The following is a 20,720-nucleotide window of genomic DNA, read 5'->3' as shown; positions in this document are numbered from 1 at the left end:
TTCAAGGAGTGTAAGCAGAGATGATAGTTTCCAGTCCAACTGTTTTGACATGCGCAACTCAGCGGGAGGCATGTTTTCCCCCAGATACAAGTCTTTAGCGACAGAGAGAGAGAGAGAGAGAGATAGAGATGGACACAGCAGGGTGATGGAAAAGGGAAAAAAAGACAGACTTTCTGTACAAACATGACTATGATATATGTGAGAGGCAGAGCTGGAAACAGAGATTGAGACAGCTCGAAGACTGTTAGCAAAAAAAGCAAAGACAAAAATGTGTGAAAGGCTAGTTCACACCTAAAATTGCTATAGGCACAATAGAGTGCAACATAAAACATTCATAAATATTTAATGAATACATTAATATTGCAACCTGATATCTAGGCTGTCTGCTGGCTGGCCTAAAGGCTGCTGGCTGTTGTATAGTCCCCAGCTGGGCTATTTCAAACAGAGGTTCATATGAGTGAAAGGAAGTGCAGGGCTGTGTTTGTGTGTGTGCTTTGTACTTATGACAGTGCAGTCATGGACTTTGTGCTTAAGGGATAAATGTCACATGAGTAAATGCTGAAGCCTTGATGATGGTCCAGCGGCACAGACAGCTGAAAACTCAAGGTCAAGATCAAGATTATGATTGCCTTCAGAAAGTAACTCATAAAACAACAGCTAATAACAACATGAAACATAGTGAAACTTTGGAAAAGCCATCCCTTTGAAAAATAACAGTCAAAATAAATTTAGGTATACATACATCTTTTAGCTAGTGTGTGGATTAATGATGCATGATTAAGGACTTTGTATGGCTAGGGATCCAAGGGAGTGCAGTGTTGAGTGTGAAGTTGTTTAGATGAGCGGTTCTCGAGAAATATACAAAAATATCTCATAAACAATGTTGATTTGCTTGTTCTTCTTCCTGTGGAGTCAATGAGCGGGCATACGAACAGCACCACTCTGCCATTGCAACGCACATTGTGGTTGGAGGTGGGGTTACATCTGTGGTGTTATTAACTTGAAAAAGTGAAAGATTTAAGCTTTTACTACTGAACTGTGTACTGTGAACAAAACTTGACATGTACATTCAAGACTTAGTGCAGGATGTCTCAGACATGTTTGGAATGGGCACTGCAGTTCATCTAACTAAAAAGCAAAGAACGTCTGTCTGTCTGTCTGTCTGTCTGTCTGTCTGTCTGTCTGTCTGTATGTATGCATATATGTATGTATGTCCTTTGCATATCTCGAGAACAGTTCATCCGATGTATTTCATACTTGGCGAGTGTATTACTGGGGACCCAAGGACAGGCAGTGTTAAATTTGGTGCAATTTGGACATGTGACACATTTTATATTAATAAACAAGTGACACCGTTACATCAGTGGGGCGGGGCCTCTGGGCCCTGACTGGCTGAGCGGGACAAAGGCACGTGCCCCACTCAGTTAAACTGCTCAAGAGTGAAGAATGAGTGCACACAGGAGAAAAAAAGAGGCGGAGGCAGTAAAACTAGCCAATAGAAACGCATACAAGTTTGATTGGCAGCAGAATCAACCAATGAATCCGTTTTATATAAAGTATCCTTTAAACCTGCCATGAATTTAAAAACAATGATCTGTCAGCTTTCTGTGTCACAATATACACCTACTTAGCATTTATTTACGTATTAATGTAATTATGAAATATGATTATTGTTATTATGTTACTATTATTCTGCTAAGGAGTTGGCATTTTCTAACATTTGTGATAAAGGTTACAGGAAGCTGTAGCTGCTCAACAATAAAAAATTTAGAATTGTTCATTTGTGGAGCAGCGACAGAGGGTGAAAGTTTGCATCATATTAAAAACCTACTGCGACAGATGTAATTACAGCTCAGGGCAGAGTGGATGAGAAAGTAGTTTTCTGCCTGTTGTAATGTTGCCTACTTTTTGATAGAGATTAGTGAATACTTTGTGGAGATATAGGTGGGGAAACAGAATATCTAGAATAAAGAAGATCTGGCTATTTATGAAAAATGATGTTGATTGGACCCTGAATTTGTGGGAAAGCTGCTTTTTCCTTTCAACAGATTTTGGTTTCCCGTTTCGGATACAAATCTGTACAAGGGATCACTAAGAACTAGAAAAGATATTGTAATAGTGAGGGGATAAAAAGTAGGCATGATAAAATCTCAACAATACCCAATTCTAGTTTCATCCCATTCTAATATCCAATTTCAACCTCACTTACACCAGATTACAGAATGTAAAACAAATTTTTATTGGACCTTTCAAGCAAATGCACACACAGCATCATGTCATGGTTTACACTTGTGACACACTGAAGCTTGGCAGTTAACAGCCCTTGTGCTTCTTTATACACCTTATGTTTGAGAAGCTGTTACAGGCATTCTTCTTCTTGAAAGCTTAAAAACAACATCCTGCAAAAAAATCTCTGGTTCTGGCAGAGCAGTCTGCTTTGTGTTGCTACACAGCCTCTTTTAATCTTATCAAGTGGACTAAATACTTGTCAGACATAATGGGCTCTTTGAAATGTTAGGGTTCAAAAAGCAGTTAACCAGAATTATTTTTATTGTTATATTTACGTTATATTCATATTTATTATGTTTTATATTTAGTATGTACATGCTGTACATGTGTAAGTATTAGTGGTAAAAAGTAATTCAATTTTGTTATACTCTTTTTACTCTTAAACTCTAGACCATTCTAACGTAAAATTCTACAAAAAATTGTTTGGTTTTACAAATGAATCTCTGCTCAGCAAAGGGAGCCATGATTAAATCATCTTGGTAACTCTTTGATGAGTAAGATATTTTTTATTTTCCCAGTGGGACCACTAAAACAATGCTTATGCTCGACTTTGACATGATTTCACCATCTCAGCTTGGTAAAATTAAAAACAATCACTATTCCCAAATTTAGGTCATTGATTATTGTGAAATACTGCAAAATAAAGTAAGTATTAGGGGTTGACCGATCAGCCTGGCTGATTATTGGATCTGATATTCAGCATTTTTACGATTATCGGAATCATTATGTTTGCCGATATGCGCTACTTTGGCTCTGATGCAGCCACCTCTCTCAGTCTGTAGTCACCACTCTGTGGTCTTGAGCAATGTCCCACCCCTAGCACTATCTGATCGGTTACACGTCACAAATAATAGCCTATCAACACTGAAAGCAGCTGTGCCACAGACAGCACAGAGAAGCATCTGCAGTCTGAGTAGCTCTGGTGAGCAAGCAGAGCTGTGTTTCAAATGTAAGGCAGCAGATATTGCTGAAGTTGCCATAAACATCACAATCCTCTATGCTGAAGTTTTAAAAACACCACAATCTTATGATCTATTTCTATGATGACAAACATGCCCAGTTTCCCAGTTACACTGCTGAAAATGCCCAGATAACGCACTTTGTTGCAGGGATATAATGTAAGCTAATGTTGAGTCTCGTAACGTCAGAGTTTACGTGAAAGCAACAACAAATGTCAACAAGTTAATTAGTGGATCAATAATTTATCCACCTGACTAGCAAAAAAATTGATAGGCTATAACGTTATTTCTTGCACGTCACTTACCAGGACTGGTCATACTCTCAGTCTCAACCCACGACTACTAGTAATGTTACTGAAGTGTGTCCTGAAGCTGTCTCTGACTCTGTTTCTTGTAACTGTTAGGAGAGGTTTAGGATTGTTGTTAGAGACTATAGACGTAATGGAACAGTATCTAAGGACTGTGTTAATCCATGCATGGACTGCCTAGATGGTGTACAGTTAGAGTCAGAGTTGAATAGTCACTTCTATTGCTACTGTGCATATCCAGTGATAGTAATCATTAGTAATGAAGTAGCTTAGTTTTGAATGACAGCTTCCCTGCTATGACATCTTGTCAATATATAACATTTAAACAGTGATGGAATAAGTACTCAGATCCTTTACTGAAGTAAAAGTATCAATACCACAATGTAAAAATACTTCAGGACAAGTAAAAGTTCTGAATTAAAAATCCCACTTAGGTTAAGGTACAGAAGTATTACCAGCTAAATTTACTTGTAGAATTAAAGTAAAAGTACTAATTTTGCAGAAAATCGGGCTGTGACTGATATATTAAATAAATATAACAATGTACCTCATTAATACTGATAAGTCAATGCATAGGCAGCATTTTATTGTTGTAGCTACTCGAGGTGGAGCCAGTTTGAACTGCTTTTTGTGGGTTATAAAATAAATCTGAGGGGTGTTTAGATGATAGATTGGGTAGGAAAGAAGAAAAAAGATAGTTCTGCTACATAAAATTGAATTTGGATTAATTTTCAGAACTTTTCTTTAATCTTTGTGCTTTTTTGAAGTGTTGGAGATGTTAAGCTCTTTGGACCTTAAACAGTTATTTATTTGAAACCATGTGAGGGAAAATGTCTCTTCTTTTCAATGTGTTAATTGCTGCTCAGCTCATCATTATGTTATTTTGTGTAAAGTTTTAATGTGAAAACTAGTAACTAAAGCTGTCAAATAAATGTAGTGGAGTAGAAAGTTCAATATTTCCCTCTGAAATGTAGTGGAGCGGAAGTATAAAGTAGCATCAAATGGAAATAAAAAGTACAGGTACCTCAAAATTGTACTTAAGTACAGTACTTGAGTAAATGTACAAATCTATATTGGTTATTAATATCTGTTATCGGTCTCCTTGATTACTAATAATTGGTATCCATATCGGCCCTGAAAAAACATATCGGTTGACTCCTAGTGTGTATCATTTTACTGTGAAACAGAAAGCAATTAATGGTATAATTTTAACAGCTGTAGGAATAACAGTTGACACTTAAATTGGTTGCATGTGACAAACGGCTAATCACTAGTGTCAGCTGAAAGCTGTGTGTTTCTGTATTTTTTTGGCATATTTGGGTGAAGATATTATTGCTTGGAACATAGTGAGCATATGCATGGACACGGACACGGAGAAGTAGACTAGGCTACAGGAGTGGTTTGAGAAATTTGTATGGATTTTTTCATCAAACTGTCAGGAACAGTGCTGGGCTGTGCACCGATTTGGTGTATTGGCCACAGTCAGAATTGCAGTTCACAAGACTCCCACTGGCCCAAAACAATTTTCTCTCATACACTGCAATTGCAAAAGAAATGACTATAAAGAGATCAGTAAATTATTACCATGACATTTATGTGTGCAGGGAGTAAGCAGGAAGTCAGCTGGTTCAGCACTGTGAGCTCCTGCTAAAAAGCCTGAAAAACCTTTTTGAGGTATACGTCCAATGAACTATAAACCTTTCAGAACCACCTTTCAAGAATACAGGGGGTGAGTTCAATTTAATACTCCTTCAAAATTACTCTGTCTGTGGCTTTGAAGTACATGTTGTAGTATGTCTTTGGTAGTACTGTGGCACACTGTGAGCGTTTTTACACAGCATGTCAAAGTAAAAGTAGTTCACCTGTTGGAGGTGTGCTGGTCGTCTGCAGGTCTTCATCAAACATCATCATCACTGTGGCAGTTTCTGCTTGCACTATTCCTATCTGCATTATTTCTAACTAATCCGCTCAAGAAAGAGTTCCAAATATCTCCATATCTTGTTGTGTCGACTCTTTTTTTTGCACTGCTAATGAAGCTCTGCTCATTTGGTGAGGAACGCGTTTCACTTCCTGTAAATTTTTCACAATAAAAGTCTCCTGTTATTTAGTCATTTAAAAGCTTTTAATATGAAGCAGTAAAGCAGGAAATGTTGTGTTTGCATCAGCAGTAACTTAATATGACTCTGATACAGGTGTCCCTCAGCAGGCTTCTGGAAAGCTGACCAATCAGAACAGAAGGGGCTCATCAGGAAGGGGGCCTCAAAGAGACAGGAGCTAAAACTGCCTGTTAGAGATGGAGGCTGAACCGAGGGGCTGCATAAAGGGCCAGTATAAGATAAATAAGGAGTTTTTTGAACTGTGAATCATGCAAAGCTACTCTAGTGGAGTTCCATCATAAAATATAGAGCTGGAAATGAGCATAATACATCCCCTTTAATGTTTAATGAAGCAAGACTTTGTATTGATAAGCTGCTGTTTTTAGACTCCCTTATGGAATCCCCCTCAGGTCTACCTCTCACTGATATTTCAGCTTTCTTAATTTGTGCTCAATGATAATTATCTCCTGGCTGTGTAATATGCTCTGATAAGCGGGAAGCAGATCCCTCCCCTCTGCCTGTCTCCATCCACAAGCCAGTTGGCTGATTACCTCCATCACCAAGGTGATGCTGAGGGGGCCATGCTACAGTTTTCAAGCATGGCAATGCTGTGATGAATTCCAATATTGTAAAGAATATTTATATCTATGGGTAACTTTGATTATTGGTAACATACACCTCATCGTCCTGTGAAGAATGACCTGAATGAATTCCCCCAACGCAGAAACCAGGGCACATCTGTGCCAGAGCACAACTTATCCCTTGGGAACCAACACATAATATCCAATGGCCTGTATTGTCTGTTGTTGTTGTGTGTGTGTGTGTGTGTGTGTGTGTGTGTGTGTGTGTGTGTGTGTGTGTGTGTGTGTGTGTGTGTGTGTGTGTGTGTGTGTGTGTGTGTGTGTGTGTGTGTGTGTGTGTGTGTGGCTTCAAGCATGGTGTATCAGACAGACCCCTGAGCATATTATGACACAAGTCAGAAAAGATCAACCTCTTTCTTTTCCTGTCTCTCTCACATACACACATATCTAAACAAGCAAAGGGATGCAGGGCTCAGCTGTTTGATCGCGGTCCCTAGCAGGCTGTGTACTTGGGGTGAGGCTTCGAGTGGATTGCCTCTGAATTGAATGTGGCTTCTGTCCAATTCCCTGGTCCTATATGCCTCAGCCCGCCACCTGCCTGTTAATACTCTCCGTCTTTCTCTCTGTGGGAAGAAGAGCAAACAGTTCTGCAGCTCTAAACAAACAGCACATCTGAAATGGTTTGATATCAGTCCCCACTCCCCGCACCTCTCTGCCTCTCCTCTCATAATCAACGGCTGATTTGAAGCTCCCTGCTTGTCATGTCGTATCAGAAGAAAGGGATAATGGTTCTTGTTTTAATTCACTGAAACACCCACATCCCCAACACATTTGTATTCATAAATGTAACTGCAAACTAACATTTTGCTCACTTTTCTTGATCAGAAGTTACTGGTGGTGTTAAGATAATTCATGGCAAAATCAACTAAAAGTCTAATGCTCCTATGATGTGAATAATCATGGCTTCTAAAGGCATCACTGTGCTTCAGCGGAACCGCTTGTCGAATGGTCGATATCGTCTGAAACCCCCTCTGGCTGCCCCTGACAACTTCTGTAACTCTCTGAAACCAACAATCGAACAATCATACCCACTTGATGCAGTGACAGACCAGTGTGTGGAGGAAAGAAAGTAGACAGGACTTTAATTTCTCAAGCTCTTTTTTTCATTCTTCACACAATTATTTCCATTACTTTTCATGTGTAGAAACAAGTGCAAACACTATAAATGCTTTCAAGAAGAGACTGCGCCTTTATCCCCATAAAAACAATGATCAGGTCTTGCCCTTTTCTATTAGAGCTATTAGATTATGTTCATCAATTAATCTTCCCATTATTTTCTTGATTAAGTGTTCCAGCTCCAAAATTGTGCCATCAATTTTCAAGAACCCAGGATCTGTTAAAAAACACTCAATCCTGCTTATCAATTCCTGACAGCTAGTGCTGGACTTATTGCGCTTCTGTCTACACTACCGGACCAGAGCTAGTGCTCATAATTATGGCCACTGTCACAAAATACAGTAGTGATACACTGAAATGTAACTACAACCCCAGAAAATTGTTATGTAAAGGAAGAAATCTGTCCAACATTTGCTGCAGACTTTTATAAGAATGTAGCATTCTTGATGTCTGCACTTGTAGTCATAATAGCTGATAATCAGCTCATGCTAGCTTGTCCAAATGAAATAAAAACACTGACACTGCAAATGTTCAACATAGCAAGATAGAGAAAATGTGTTTTTCTTTATTTTACCTTTTCCCTAAAAGAATCATTCATCATTTAGGACAATTGATTCCAGCCAACTTCTGCTGATGGTTATTTTTCTTTTGATACTCAAATGATATCAAATTATATATAATTAATCTGATTCAGGATGCATTAAGACCAGTTTAGAAAAGTAGAATTGGAATTGGAGACAATAAAAACCATAAAAATCCTCAATATATTATTATTCTGAAATCCTCTATTTCACACTGCTTATGTGCTCCCTTCATTGGCTCCTGCTATACATACTCACTTCCGAATCCAATGTATAAATTTGCCAGAAGGAGGCTGCACCAGCAGGCCGTGGTTTAGTCACACAAATCAGTCTGTTGTCTGCGTTCTCCCATTACATCTTGACTCTATTTCCCTCTTCCAGCCTGCTCATCTCTCTGCCTGGCCCTGCTTCTCCCTTCCTTCCTGGCTGAATGAACTTCCCACACAAGTCAAGACTGCAGAGTCACCGCCTCAAGACTCTTTAGAGATGAGACACTTGATGTTCGCCTTTCCTCACCATGCTTTCTATAAAAAGACCCTTGCGCTCTGGTTACTTAAGCCCTTTTCCTTATTTGTAAATCACATCACAGGTGTAATGAAAATGTCTTAAAATGAACAAGAGCAACAGAAATCTTGGGAGTAGTTTCACTGTCATTGCTGTTAGAATCATGATGGCAAAGCTCAAGTGTTTGCTCGAGGCACTCATGCCCTGCTGGGTGAAATATCACATATCGACAAGGTTACATCAATTTCAATTTCATATCAGCACAAAACAGAAATCAGGTGCAAGGCGAGTCAATATTTCTTCCTCTAATGCATGATCAGACTTTACAAAGCTGGTGGGTGGACAAACGATGTAGAGGCAAAAGCAGAAATGAAGTGTTTAACACGCAGTCAGAAGTGCTATGTGCTTCTTTGAAACAAGTGTTGCTGACAAATCTGTCAAGCTGACTAGTCCCGCTGTCATCTTTTCTGTCAACAGGATGCAAAATAAATAACAGACGTGATAATTCAAACACAAAGGAGATGTGTTGATGAAGTTTCAGTCTGACTAGGCCATTGTTGTGTTGGGGAAAGGTCATTGCAAACTCTTGGTTCGAGCATTTGAATATGACTAACTCCCCCAGTGTCCTTCTACCTAAGGTAAAGAGTACTGGGGTTCCTTAAAAGACATATCAACTACTCCGTTCACCCAAAGCAGATGTGAACACTCAAGTTGAAACTGAAAGTCTGAACTTTAACTGTTTTATCTCCAATCCAGTGTTTTACACAACCAACACAACTACAAAAAGGTGTAGATGTCCAAATGTTGAGACACTCTCTTGCAATTTGTGAGACAATACTTAGTGGTGGTATTGTATCTGAATTATCTGAAATGTTTCCATTGTGCATGTTAATGGAGAAACACTGGAAGCACTATCAATATGATTCATTCCAATACAAAGGCTCTTTTATACAGAGGTCCTGCATTATAGTTGTAAAGAAGATCCGTCACTAAGCCGCCTTTGCTTTTTCCACTGAACCAAACAAAACTGGCATAATGCTGCCCCAGTGTGTGCTTTTACATCGCATGCCAGTGTTCCGGATTCAGAGGTGTGACGTGTAACACAACAGTGTCAGCTCCTTGTCCCACTGTGCCAGCTGTCCGTTTTACACAGACACCGATCTGGCTCTGTGACTACCTCCATAGCCGGCTTATTGGCAGAGCAACCCCCCCCCCCCCACTCTGTGTCCCTACCTTTTATACAGTGGAATAAAGGCCATGAGTATGTTGACTTTGAGTTAAGCCCATGCATGGTGAATGAAAAGAAGCCATCGTATATTGATCACCAGTACTGCGATTCACCATGGCAATAGGGAAAGAGCAGAGCCTCTATTTTAATGCAGTGGAACTAGAAATGCATGCATATGACATGTCTCTGGTAATATGAGTCTTGGTGAACGTAGATGAAAATGCAAAAGAAGCTGAAAATGTTTAAATTTAATTATTTGTTGTTTTCTTTTTCTTTTTGTCTGTTTGTGTTTATGTTTGCTGGCGTATGCTCCAGACTATCTGTCTCAAGGTGTGGATCTGAGTGGCATCGAGGTGATTGAGAATGACTTGCTGCTGATCAGCAGAGCCAGGCTGGAGGTGGAGAACCAGGCCAAGAGGCTACTGGAGCAGGGCATGGAGATCCAGGTATACACACACACACACACACACACACAGAGCACACCCAGAGAAATAATACAGTCCCACTAGATTTGTTCAGGGTGTACTCCGCAGCTTTAATGTTGACCAAGCAAACCTTTTCAGGAATGAGTGAAATATCAGTGAAGCATCAGAGTCAAATCTTCAACTTCTCGAACACAACCTGGGTCTTCATTTACCACAACTGTATGCTGATCCACTTCTGTTTTAATTTACTGATGTTTGCTGTTAATGCAAACTCAACTATTCCTCCATGTTTCTTGTTGTCTCAGTAAATATGAATAACATGATCCCTTTGGGGTTTTTTAACCAGTCTTTATTAGCCAGTGGCCTCTATTTGTTGGTGCTGGACAAGCCCCCAACTATTAATTTAGACTCTGCCATTATTTGAATACTGACTTTTTATTTTAGAATTGATTGTGGTACTCTAGGACATTAAATATATGAGACTAAATAAGAATAAAACTAATAATAATAAACCCATGAGTGGTGCACAGGCAAAGATTCTTGCCCACCACTGCAAAGACCCAAGGTTTGATTCCTGGTGGAGGTACCTCTAGCTTAGTCGTGTCTGTAAACAGACACAATTGGCTGTCTTCATAGTTGGGAAGCTAGCAAGGGTTCTTGTTCCTGTAGTAGTGACTCTTGCTGGCTCTGACATATCAGACTTTATAGACTGCTTGATTCATCCCTAAAATTCTTTTGGGTATTTACTGTGCATGTACAGTTCAGTTTCAGATACAGTATATACTTCTTATACTTTTGGCCGACTTTGAGGACTACTGAATATTAATAAGAGTGAACGCCTTCATGTAAAAGCACTAGCCAAGCAAATCCCACAAGCAGTGCTGTCATTCCACCCAGCTGCTATTTCTGTCCCCTGGGTGTTAACATTGCATATTGACTCTGCTCTCTTCAAGAGAGTAAATGGGTCACAGAAATGAAAGCACCCCAACAGTCTTAGTGCATTTATACTCTTGGAATAATAAATAATAATAATTCTAAAAAAAGATTTTAAGGTTTAAGGTTTTAAGGTTAGTCATATTGTTGCTATTGTGATTTTTGTTTTCCATTTTTTTCCCAAACTGAATATCAAAGTCATGTGACATCACAGATGCCCCTGAGTCTTTCATTTCTTCCTAGGTCTTAATTTTTTTTGTTTATTTAGATTTTCAAAAAGAAAGGGACGTTTGATTTATTAAGAAAACTTTTTTTTTGGTCCTGAGTAAAACAGAAGGACAACAGCAGAAGAGAGATGAGCACTTTGCATATGTGTCGTCCTATGAAATATATGTGAGAGAGGGAGCACATGTGAGCTCTGCTAACCTTCATCTGCCCCAGAAAGCCTTGTTCTCCAGGGGACAGTGTCCCATTAAAGAAAGTGTGTTGTTGCGTGTGTTTGTGTGACAGTCTGTTCAGTGTCCATGATGACATGTTGCCAGTGTCCAGAAGTGTGTTCTTGCTGTATTTCACCTTGTGTTGCTCATGGAACAGCCATGTTCTGCTTTGTTTCTCCTTGAGCCGGTGTGGAGAGATGATGAAATGCTGATCAGGCTAGTGGTAGCGTGCAACACTCAGTCTCTCTACAACCAAGAGCGACATGACACGACCTTCTGGGTTTTACCATCACAGGATGTCTCACATTTTCTAATTACACCTCTCCTCATGGTGTTTGAGCACTTTTTTTTTCATTTAAATGTCTTCCCTCTTCAGAAAATGTTGAAAAAATAGAGAAAATAGTAAAAGTGTTCACAGTGAGGTTTGTGGACTATCCTGAAATTGATGTTGCTTATCAGTTTTTCAGATGTCATTTCCGGATCCTTTGATATTTTCTTGATTTGATTTCCCTTACTGTTGATTCTAGCACAATTCTCCTTGAGGCCCACAAAACTTGAGTTATGTATTTTATGTTTTTCATGCAGGTCCTTGTTTTTCATAGTAGTAACTGCTAGTTAGTACAGCGATCACATAAATGTAGATATGTGGACAGGAGGAGCTGAGTATTGAACCACCAGCCACTGAATTAATGGGTGACTTGCTTTACCACTGGACCTACAGTCCTGGGACATACCATATTTTACACCTAAAATGAAATTTATCTTTTTCTCAAAGCTCTTTTAAGACATATTTCCTTATATCGTTCAATATCTAGCCTAAATGGTCAGTCTTTTTGCTTGTGCCACCCAGTCAGTTCTGCAGGGTGACCACATCTGCCATGTCGCTGTCAGACCTACAGTAGCTTTCACAAAGAGAGCACACAGAGCTCTTGAGGGATTCATCAGACCTACTGTAGCTTTCACAAAGACAGCACACAGAGCATGTGTCCTCTCCAGGAGGAGAACATGAATCCCTGAGGAGAGAGAAGCAAAGACAGAAATGGAAACAGTTTGTAAAGGGGCAGGAAAGGATTAAAGAAGGATTTTGAAAATCTTTCATCAGACAGATGAAAAGGGAAACAAAATAAACTTCTGGATTTTTTTTTTCTTCTGACATGTGGAAGGGGTGGTATTTACCTCAGCGGGGATGATTTTTTATGACATTGTGCTGGTGTTACTTTTCAAGGGGATTGAGGTATCACAAACAGATAAAGTGAATCTTTAAAAAAATATTCATTACCACTCTACTTCACTGAAGAGGCAGAATCCTGCAATTATGTACATTATAAAAGGGCCAAAATCAGGAAAAAATATAAAGAAGTCAACCCTGGCAGGGAAAAAAAATGTTCATTTGCACAACAGAAACTCATGAGAAACATACATCAAACATGAACTTGATGAAATGATAATGTTGCTTGAGTAAGTCACCCCAATATTGTTACAACATTCACACATGCTGCACTCATGCAGTTTCACCTTAGAAACCTAACAACAAATGGAAGAAGTACACTGCTGGTGGGCTTTATAATGAAACATCTGTGCAGGAAATGTTGAGTTAATTGATGGAACAACATCAACGCCAAGTAAGAAAACAGCACAGTATAACCTGGATGTGTTTTTGTGTGTGTGAATGCAAAGGCAGGCTAAACAGGTGCATCTGAAGCAGTTGACAGAGTGTGAAGTAGCAGGATACCGTGACTCTGTAGGCTCCTCAAAAGTCTTGGTGACTGGTTTTTACTCCTACGTCTAGACAATAAGCTGTTTTTAAAATTAGACACACACACACACATACACATACAGACTCCTCTCTACCCTGTGTATTTCACCCTCAGTAGAGGTATTTTTATCCTGACTACTGTTGAAGTAGCCTTGGCTAACGACTTCATGTCGCTGCGTTATGTGTGTGGACATATGGGGCTCTATACACACACACACATGTACATATGTACTGTATACACACACAGCGACAGCTTCGTATATCAGCCCTGGGAGTTGTTTATTGTGAATGTTATGTAAGCAGTTGGACATGCTGCCTGGGCTGTGTGGGAGCTAGTTTCACCTCAGCGCTCTGATTGTGCCAGCAGAGACCCTGTAGCCCATCTGTTGAGTGGGAGCTCAACTGACCCACGTACAAAAACTCCTCCTCTACTCCTCTCCTCAGTGGCTTAAAGCTGCACCAATCAGGAACTCTGGGGGGGGTGTTCAGATGATGATGTGACCTGCTGCTTCTGAAAAACTTCCTTTAAATGAGCAACTATTTAAAGTGGACATTAGGGGCCTAAATATAAGCACAATTTGCTTCACAATCTATTGACTGAAATCCATTCAAACAAATGATGGTGTACAGCTTTTAAAAATTTGAATGTATTCGGTACAGCAGCCATGTTTTTCCACTTTGAAAATCTAACACAGAGTGACAGTCCTGTTAGTGGTGTGACCCTCTGGTCAGGTGTGTGATGGGTTTATCTTGCCTGAGTGAATATAATCCATTGTAGGCACAAACCTATTTATAATAAATAATATGAAAGCCCATTCCTGCCAGGAAAAACCACTAAATATTTTAAAAATTAACAATGGCAGAATTTTGAATTACCGTCTTTTAATTTTGACATAGTAAATCAAACCCTTTTTTAACATTACTTATGGCCTTTGTTGCCCTTATTTGACAGTTAAAAGTGTAGAGAGACAGAAACATGGGTAGAGAGAAGGATGTTGAGGTTATGTGGTATGCGTAATTCAATTGTCAGTTTTTATCTCTTAATGTCTTGGATCAAGAAATCAGAGCTCCTGACTAAAGAACATACAATCTATAAAATAATCTGCATCTCTCATTCATCATATAGTGACATTTACAATACCAGCAGGATCACTGTCTGAAATGTATCCCTCTGTAAGGTTGCACCCTGGAGTGTTAAATGAGGAAGAAGCAAACACCATATTAGTGCACACTTTAATGTGCTGATGGTCAATTAAGGGATCTGATGTCATCAGCTCAAATCAGATGCTGCACTAACCAAGACCACAGTATGTGTGCATGCTGGCATGGAAAAAAATGTCTTGCTAATATCCATTCTCTTGAGATAATGGTGTAATTAACCCATTATTTCAAGAATATAACTTTTCTTGTCAAAAAGAGATTTTTATCCAGTTTAATGCAAGAAAGCAAGATCACAGAAAAAAATGCCAACACGGCTGCTAATATTGTGAGCTGGCTGGCTATGAGGCTAAAGGAATTAATGTCAGTTCAGATGATACATTTACATTACCATTGTTGTTATTTTTAGATATCAGTAAACAGTGTACTTTTGAGTGATGCAATACAGTAGTACGATGCATAATTCTTCTCTGTTGCTCTGTGATTCCCACACCATCCTGTTTCTTTTTGAGGAAAAACGACCATCTCAACACACGCTGCAACAGCTGAAGTCTTAGTTTTACATCTTAGTGTTGAAGCCAATGTAACTGTCTGCTGGCTCCAAAAAAAAAAATCATACAATCTCCTCTCCTCTCCTCTCCCTTTTTCTTTTCTTGCCTTGCTACATATTCACAGCTCTCTCTCATTAAATCAGTGTAAGGTATATTTTTAGCTGCTGCTGTCACCTTTGTGCTCGCTGACAAAGTAAGTGTTTGTGTGTGAAACTACCAGACCCATTAAGTTGATTTCATTCTGTTAAAAAACAGCACCATGGACAACTGCCAACTTCACCTCTCTCTCTCTCCCTCTGGCTTCCTCTCTCCTTTTTGTGTCTCAGAATCCAACTCAGGTTGGCACGGCCCTGCAGGTCTTCTACAACCTGGGCAGTCTGAGAGAAACAATCAGCTCTGTAGTGGGGGGTTACCGCACCACCATACAGGACAACATCACCAGTGCCCTGGACATTAAAGGTCTAACACAGCCGGCCAACCCCAGAGGTAAGAACCAACGAGGACGCGGTTATGTGCTCCTACTTTCAATGAGCAGTTTTGCATACGCACACATACACACAATGTCACTGTACATTGTCCTCGTTTCTAAAAGATGAAAGACAATGGCATTTGATAATTTGACCTAGTTCGTTAGTTGGCTTGATCCAAAATAGATTATTATACCATGGCCACAGAGAATAGTCTGGCTGGAGGGCGTGTGTTATTTTCATGGCTCTGATGTAGCGGCCACATCATTGTTCTAATTAATACACACCGTATTTTCTACTTTCTATTTTCTACTGCTGCGTTTTAAAGGATTATGTGCACTTAATACAATGTGAACTCAGCGAAAGAATATATGTGTCATTGTCTTTTTAAAAACACAATTTCTTATTGTCAACAACCAACAATGAATTGATCTACTGAGAAGTAGTGTGTGTGTGTGTGTGTGATAAATCATATTCCTCTCTACCATAGAGCTCCATTGTTGTCCAAAAACTATTAAAAACACATCAGTGAGTCACACTGTTGCACTGGATGACATGATCCTTTATAACTATGAACACACACACACTGAAGTTTATTCTCAATCCTACACACACACACTGTCCTGCTGCCAGAAATACTCACTAGAACACCAAATGTGGATTCATCCACTGCTGAAAATAGTCACCAGTAGATGCACTATTTCCTCTATTTTAGTAACTTTTGTTAAAAACTACAGTGACCAGCTGTTTAAAGAAATTACTGAGCCCTTTTTTATAAATGAAACTTTATATTTGAAGAATCATAAATGTTATAAATCTTAAATCAGCTATTTTAGGAGGACAATAACGGGATAATGTTATTGGTTTCAAATGGGATGAATTGAAAAATCAGACAAAAACTTGAAACCTGCTGAATTTCTCTACCCCAGGTGCCCCCGGCAGAGCAGTGCTGCCAACACCAGGGAACACCGCAGCTTTCCGTGCTGCTCTGTGGACAAACCTGGAGAAACTGATGGACCAGATATGTGCTGCATGCAAACAGGTACGAAGCTAACTGTCTGACATGAGACCTTTTAACCGACTATACATGTGTTGAATAAGACATTAAAAACAAAAAGTGAGGCGGTCAGCAGCTCCACATCATCCATGCCTGATAAATTAGGAATACAATTTTCTTTTTTGCATGTTCCTCCAGGTGCAGCATCTGCAGAAGGTCCTGGTGAAGAAGAGGGACCCTGTCACTCATGTGTGCTTCATCGATGAGATCATCAAGGTGAGTAGGTAGCACTACTCACAGTCGGAGAGAGTAGAGAAGTTTTAACAAAAGAGAGTTTATTAAATCAAATCGAACAAATTAAAGACTTAACTAAATATTTAACAAAGCATGTGTGGATGTCAGTGATGTAAGGTGAGCATGAGTGAAAGATGTATGTGCATGTTTTAAGCTGCAAAAGAGACTAAGTCAACATAACCCAAACCAAAATGGGTGCCTGTAGGGAGGAGCAGAAAGCTGCAAGCAGCAGGACTTTAATAACCTGGCAACCATTAACAGGTGTCACCAGTTGCCCTAACGAGCACCTGCAGAGACAGAGCAGACAGGTAAATCACAAGGCTAAACAAAGATGACACAAGGGGTCATCACAAATATTCACACACATTTAATGTGTTCTGATTTTTCCAGGACAGAAGTGTTGTACTATAGGGTATACATGTCCTAAACAAAACTAGTGCTTACTATACACTATATGCTCCTGAAGGCTGGAGACACTGAGGTATCGACAAAGTGATTCTAAATGATTAGTTTTTTTCTTCATTTGTTTTTAAAATGTATTTTTAAATTAAAATCAAGAAAATGATGATGATATTTATAAAGTATATTTTAGTATATTAAGTTTGATAAGAAAAGAACAAAGAAATAAAAATTCTATGTTTAGTCTCTATTTTGAATGAACTACTGTGCAACATGTATGTTTTTGTTAATGGGAAGGCAGTTTTATTCTGAAGAGAAAGCAAGAAAGAAAGTAGAAGGCAAGAAAGAAAACTGGCAAAAACAGCAGGCTCCCGGCCCCTCGGGGGCCCGGTCGCTTAAGTAGTAGTAGTAATATCAATAGTAATCATGACAGTCATTAACACATCATCATGACCATCATCAGCGTCTCACTCTCTTACCTCCACAGAAACCTAGTTGTACATATCAGAGTGGGAGACTGTTACTATGGAAACAAAGCTCTCACCAATTACCCAGAGATGGAGGTGTGAGTTGGAGACCTAATGACATGTCTAAATGCAAGGCTCCTCAGCAGTACAGCTGCACTATCACTCTTCAGTGTCACGGACGTGAGGACCATGTGTCCACAGAAAAATGAGTCACATAGTTCCACTGGTAGCAGTTACTTCTTAGAGTTGTTGAATTAAAACATATTCAGTGTACTTTTCATGAGGGTAAGGTGGTACAAGCTTTTTTTTTTTTCCATTTCTTTTGATTTCTTTTGTCAAATCTATGCAGATCACAAAAAGGGACAAGAGAAGCAGATAGACACTTGAGATGTGAATGGTGACAAATGAGCTTTAACTCAATAATATTTTGTATATAATTGAGAGTGTAGTGGAGCTTAAATGTACAAAACCTCAAACTGAGAAACAGCTGTTTCACACATGAACAGGGCTTTTTTGAGCATAGTTAAACAGGTTAGTACATTCTCTTGCACTTTTTTGGCTGGACTGCAGTGGGCCAGCCCTCTAAACATGGCAGTCTGTGAACGACTGACTGAGTGATAAAGTTACACCATTGGTTGACCGGGTGATGAAGGTACACCATTGGTAACCATCGGTGTTGCCACTTCCTGTATCAGTTGTTTCAAATTAAAAGCCCTCTAGCGTTGCATACACAGTCCAGCCATATACTTAGGTTTTGACCTAGTCTTGTTTCTCTCTAAGGTCTGGGATCACTTGTTGTCTCCTCCCCTCAATCATGGTTTCTTCATGTGATAGCAATTAACCACCCACTCATTCTAAGCAGAGAGAAAAACAAACTCCTCTGCCACGAAAGTCAGTGAAAAGCCTCTGCAGTTCGACAGGATGGACATCTGACAGGTCTTTTTCTCTCCTGCGAGTGCAGAGTGCTGCTGCCTGCTATTAACATGTTCCAAGAGACAAGACCATATTACTCTGGTTCCCTGTCAGTGTTACAGTTGATTTTCAGATGTAACTGTGGGTTTTTAGACCTTTGTTTCATCAGGCTCCTGCTTATATCTCTGTATCTCTGTCTTGTAAACCCCAACATGTCTGATCACTGCTGGAGATCCCCAGCAGGGCTTTATGCATCCTCTCTACAGTTGACCTGTGCTTCATGGATGAATAAGTGAATATCCAGCAAAACGCTCCTCATGAAGTATGTGAGCAAACATGCATTCAAAGAGAGAAGCAACTTAATGTATATTCTGTATTTAATGCTTGTGCACGTCAGACTTTATGAAACAGGCATCAGAATTTGTTCTCTAATAGCATTAAATGATGAAATTTATGCGAAAATGTGTCCCTGAATTCTCTGTGAGGAGCGGTGGTGAGCGTCCCTTGTGAACTGTGAATAAATAAAAAAAAAACTGTCTTCCTGCGGCTTGTCAAAACATTTTTATCTCACCGCTGCACAAAGCATCACTTAAATAGATAGCCGAAGCCAGCAATGTTATGGAATTCCATATCAGGAAAGGGCAAAAGGTTAAATTCAGTATTGTGTGAATTTGTGAGGTCTAACGAAGTGTGCAGTGCATTTCCTTCCTCCATAAAACGTTGCAAAGCAGGGTTTTTTTTTTTTAATGTCTTAAATCCTGTATTGTTAACGTCTATGTTTGTCAGCTTGCAGTTGTCTTCATCCCCGCTATTGTTAGCACATAGCTTTGTTTCTTGAAGCATTACCACCACCAGCTGAAGGAAAGTGTGACACTGTCACCAGAAATGTGTTGCATCGCCTGCATACTCATCCACGTGCCTATGTGTCCTCACGTGCTTGCATAAGAGACAAAACACAACGAGGACCCACCTGTAGAAATCGGTGCCTTTTTTTTAAAGACAAAAGCAAAATTTAATGTTAAATGAAAATTACATGTTTTTGTGAGACTTATTATTCCTATTTTTCCTTTCTATTTATCTGTTTTTGTTTTGTTTTTTCATTAAAAATGAGCAACTTTAGAAAATGTGAAAAGTGCTGTTCACTAGGATTGTATCGTTCATGGTAATGCTGGTATAAATTTTAATGTGATCATATCATCATATTGTGATAATATTGTGAGGTGTTGACGCATTTATATTATGGTTACGCACTGCTGGCTCTGCTGTGGTCTGTTTGTTTTTTTTGTATTGTCATAAATATCATAAAAATATCACAAAAATACATTGTAATATCATGATACTATTTGAAGATGTTATTGTACATCCCTCTTTTTCTCTGTTTTCTCTTCAAATGTCATATTTTTATCAATTAGTTTTCTGTCAATCGTTTAATTGATTGACTGATAGTTTCGGCTCTATTGCTGTTTTGTTCAGTGTTATTCTCTTGTTACCTTTCTGTTCTGTTTCACACCGGTGCAGAGAAACAAAAACTGAATCATTTCACTGTAAGTGGAGGAAGTGAGGATGTCAGGAGGAGAGGTCAGACAGCTGGGCAGCAGACCTGCAGCAGCCTTTTCTAATGGAGGATTAGGGGAGAATACACAGACTCACATGTCCAATCCCATTAAATAATTAAAGCACTTTCCTTAGTCAGGCTGTGTGTGTGTGTGTGTGTGTGTGTGTGTGTGTGTGTGTGTGTGTGTGTGTGTGTGTGTGTGTGTGTGTGTGTGTGTGTGTGTGTGTGTGTGTGTGTGTGTGTGTGTGTGTGTGTGTGTGTGTGTGTGTGTGTGTATGTTGGTTTCTGTGCCTATCTGACAGCACTTTGAGATTTTTTTTTTCTTCTTTCTTAGACATTACACTGGCCAGTTTTTCATAAGCCTCATGTTTTGTCTGTCTGATGTTCATGCATATGGTTTAGGTATATGCAGACCATAGTGATAACTGTATTTTAAATGATCACTGTGAGGATTTTATTGTCTATTATCATGCAAGATTATAATTTTTTTTATTTTATTGTTATTTCACACATGAGTACACTTCAAGGTTGGGCTGAAAGTAGCTGAATGCTAGTTTTTCACTCTTTTTCTTGTTCTATTTTCTTTATTATTGTCGAAATAAAAAAATATCATTGCTTTATTACTTTGGGATGAAGCTGTCATTCAG

The 20,720-nt window shown here is 39.2% G+C and overlaps 1 protein-coding gene across 1 annotated transcript in view; it reads left to right on the top strand.

Moving 5' to 3' along the window:
* cog5 (component of oligomeric golgi complex 5) overlaps positions 1–20,720 on the top strand; it is a 65,698-nt gene that overhangs the window by 24,445 nt on the left and 20,533 nt on the right. The window contains exons 7-10 of the mRNA XM_042403199.1: positions 10,038–10,168; positions 15,309–15,468; positions 16,379–16,491; positions 16,645–16,722. Of these exons, the coding sequence (XP_042259133.1) occupies positions 10,038–10,168; positions 15,309–15,468; positions 16,379–16,491; positions 16,645–16,722 (482 nt within the window). The remainder of the gene's footprint in view (positions 1–10,037; positions 10,169–15,308; positions 15,469–16,378; positions 16,492–16,644; positions 16,723–20,720) is intronic.

The sequence above is a fragment of the Thunnus maccoyii genome, chromosome 23 (genome assembly GCF_910596095.1).
Source record: "Thunnus maccoyii chromosome 23, fThuMac1.1, whole genome shotgun sequence".
Taxonomy (NCBI): domain Eukaryota; kingdom Metazoa; phylum Chordata; class Actinopteri; order Scombriformes; family Scombridae; genus Thunnus; species Thunnus maccoyii.
Note: the sequence above shows the minus strand (reverse complement) of the source record. Positions and strands in the feature narration are given on the sequence as shown.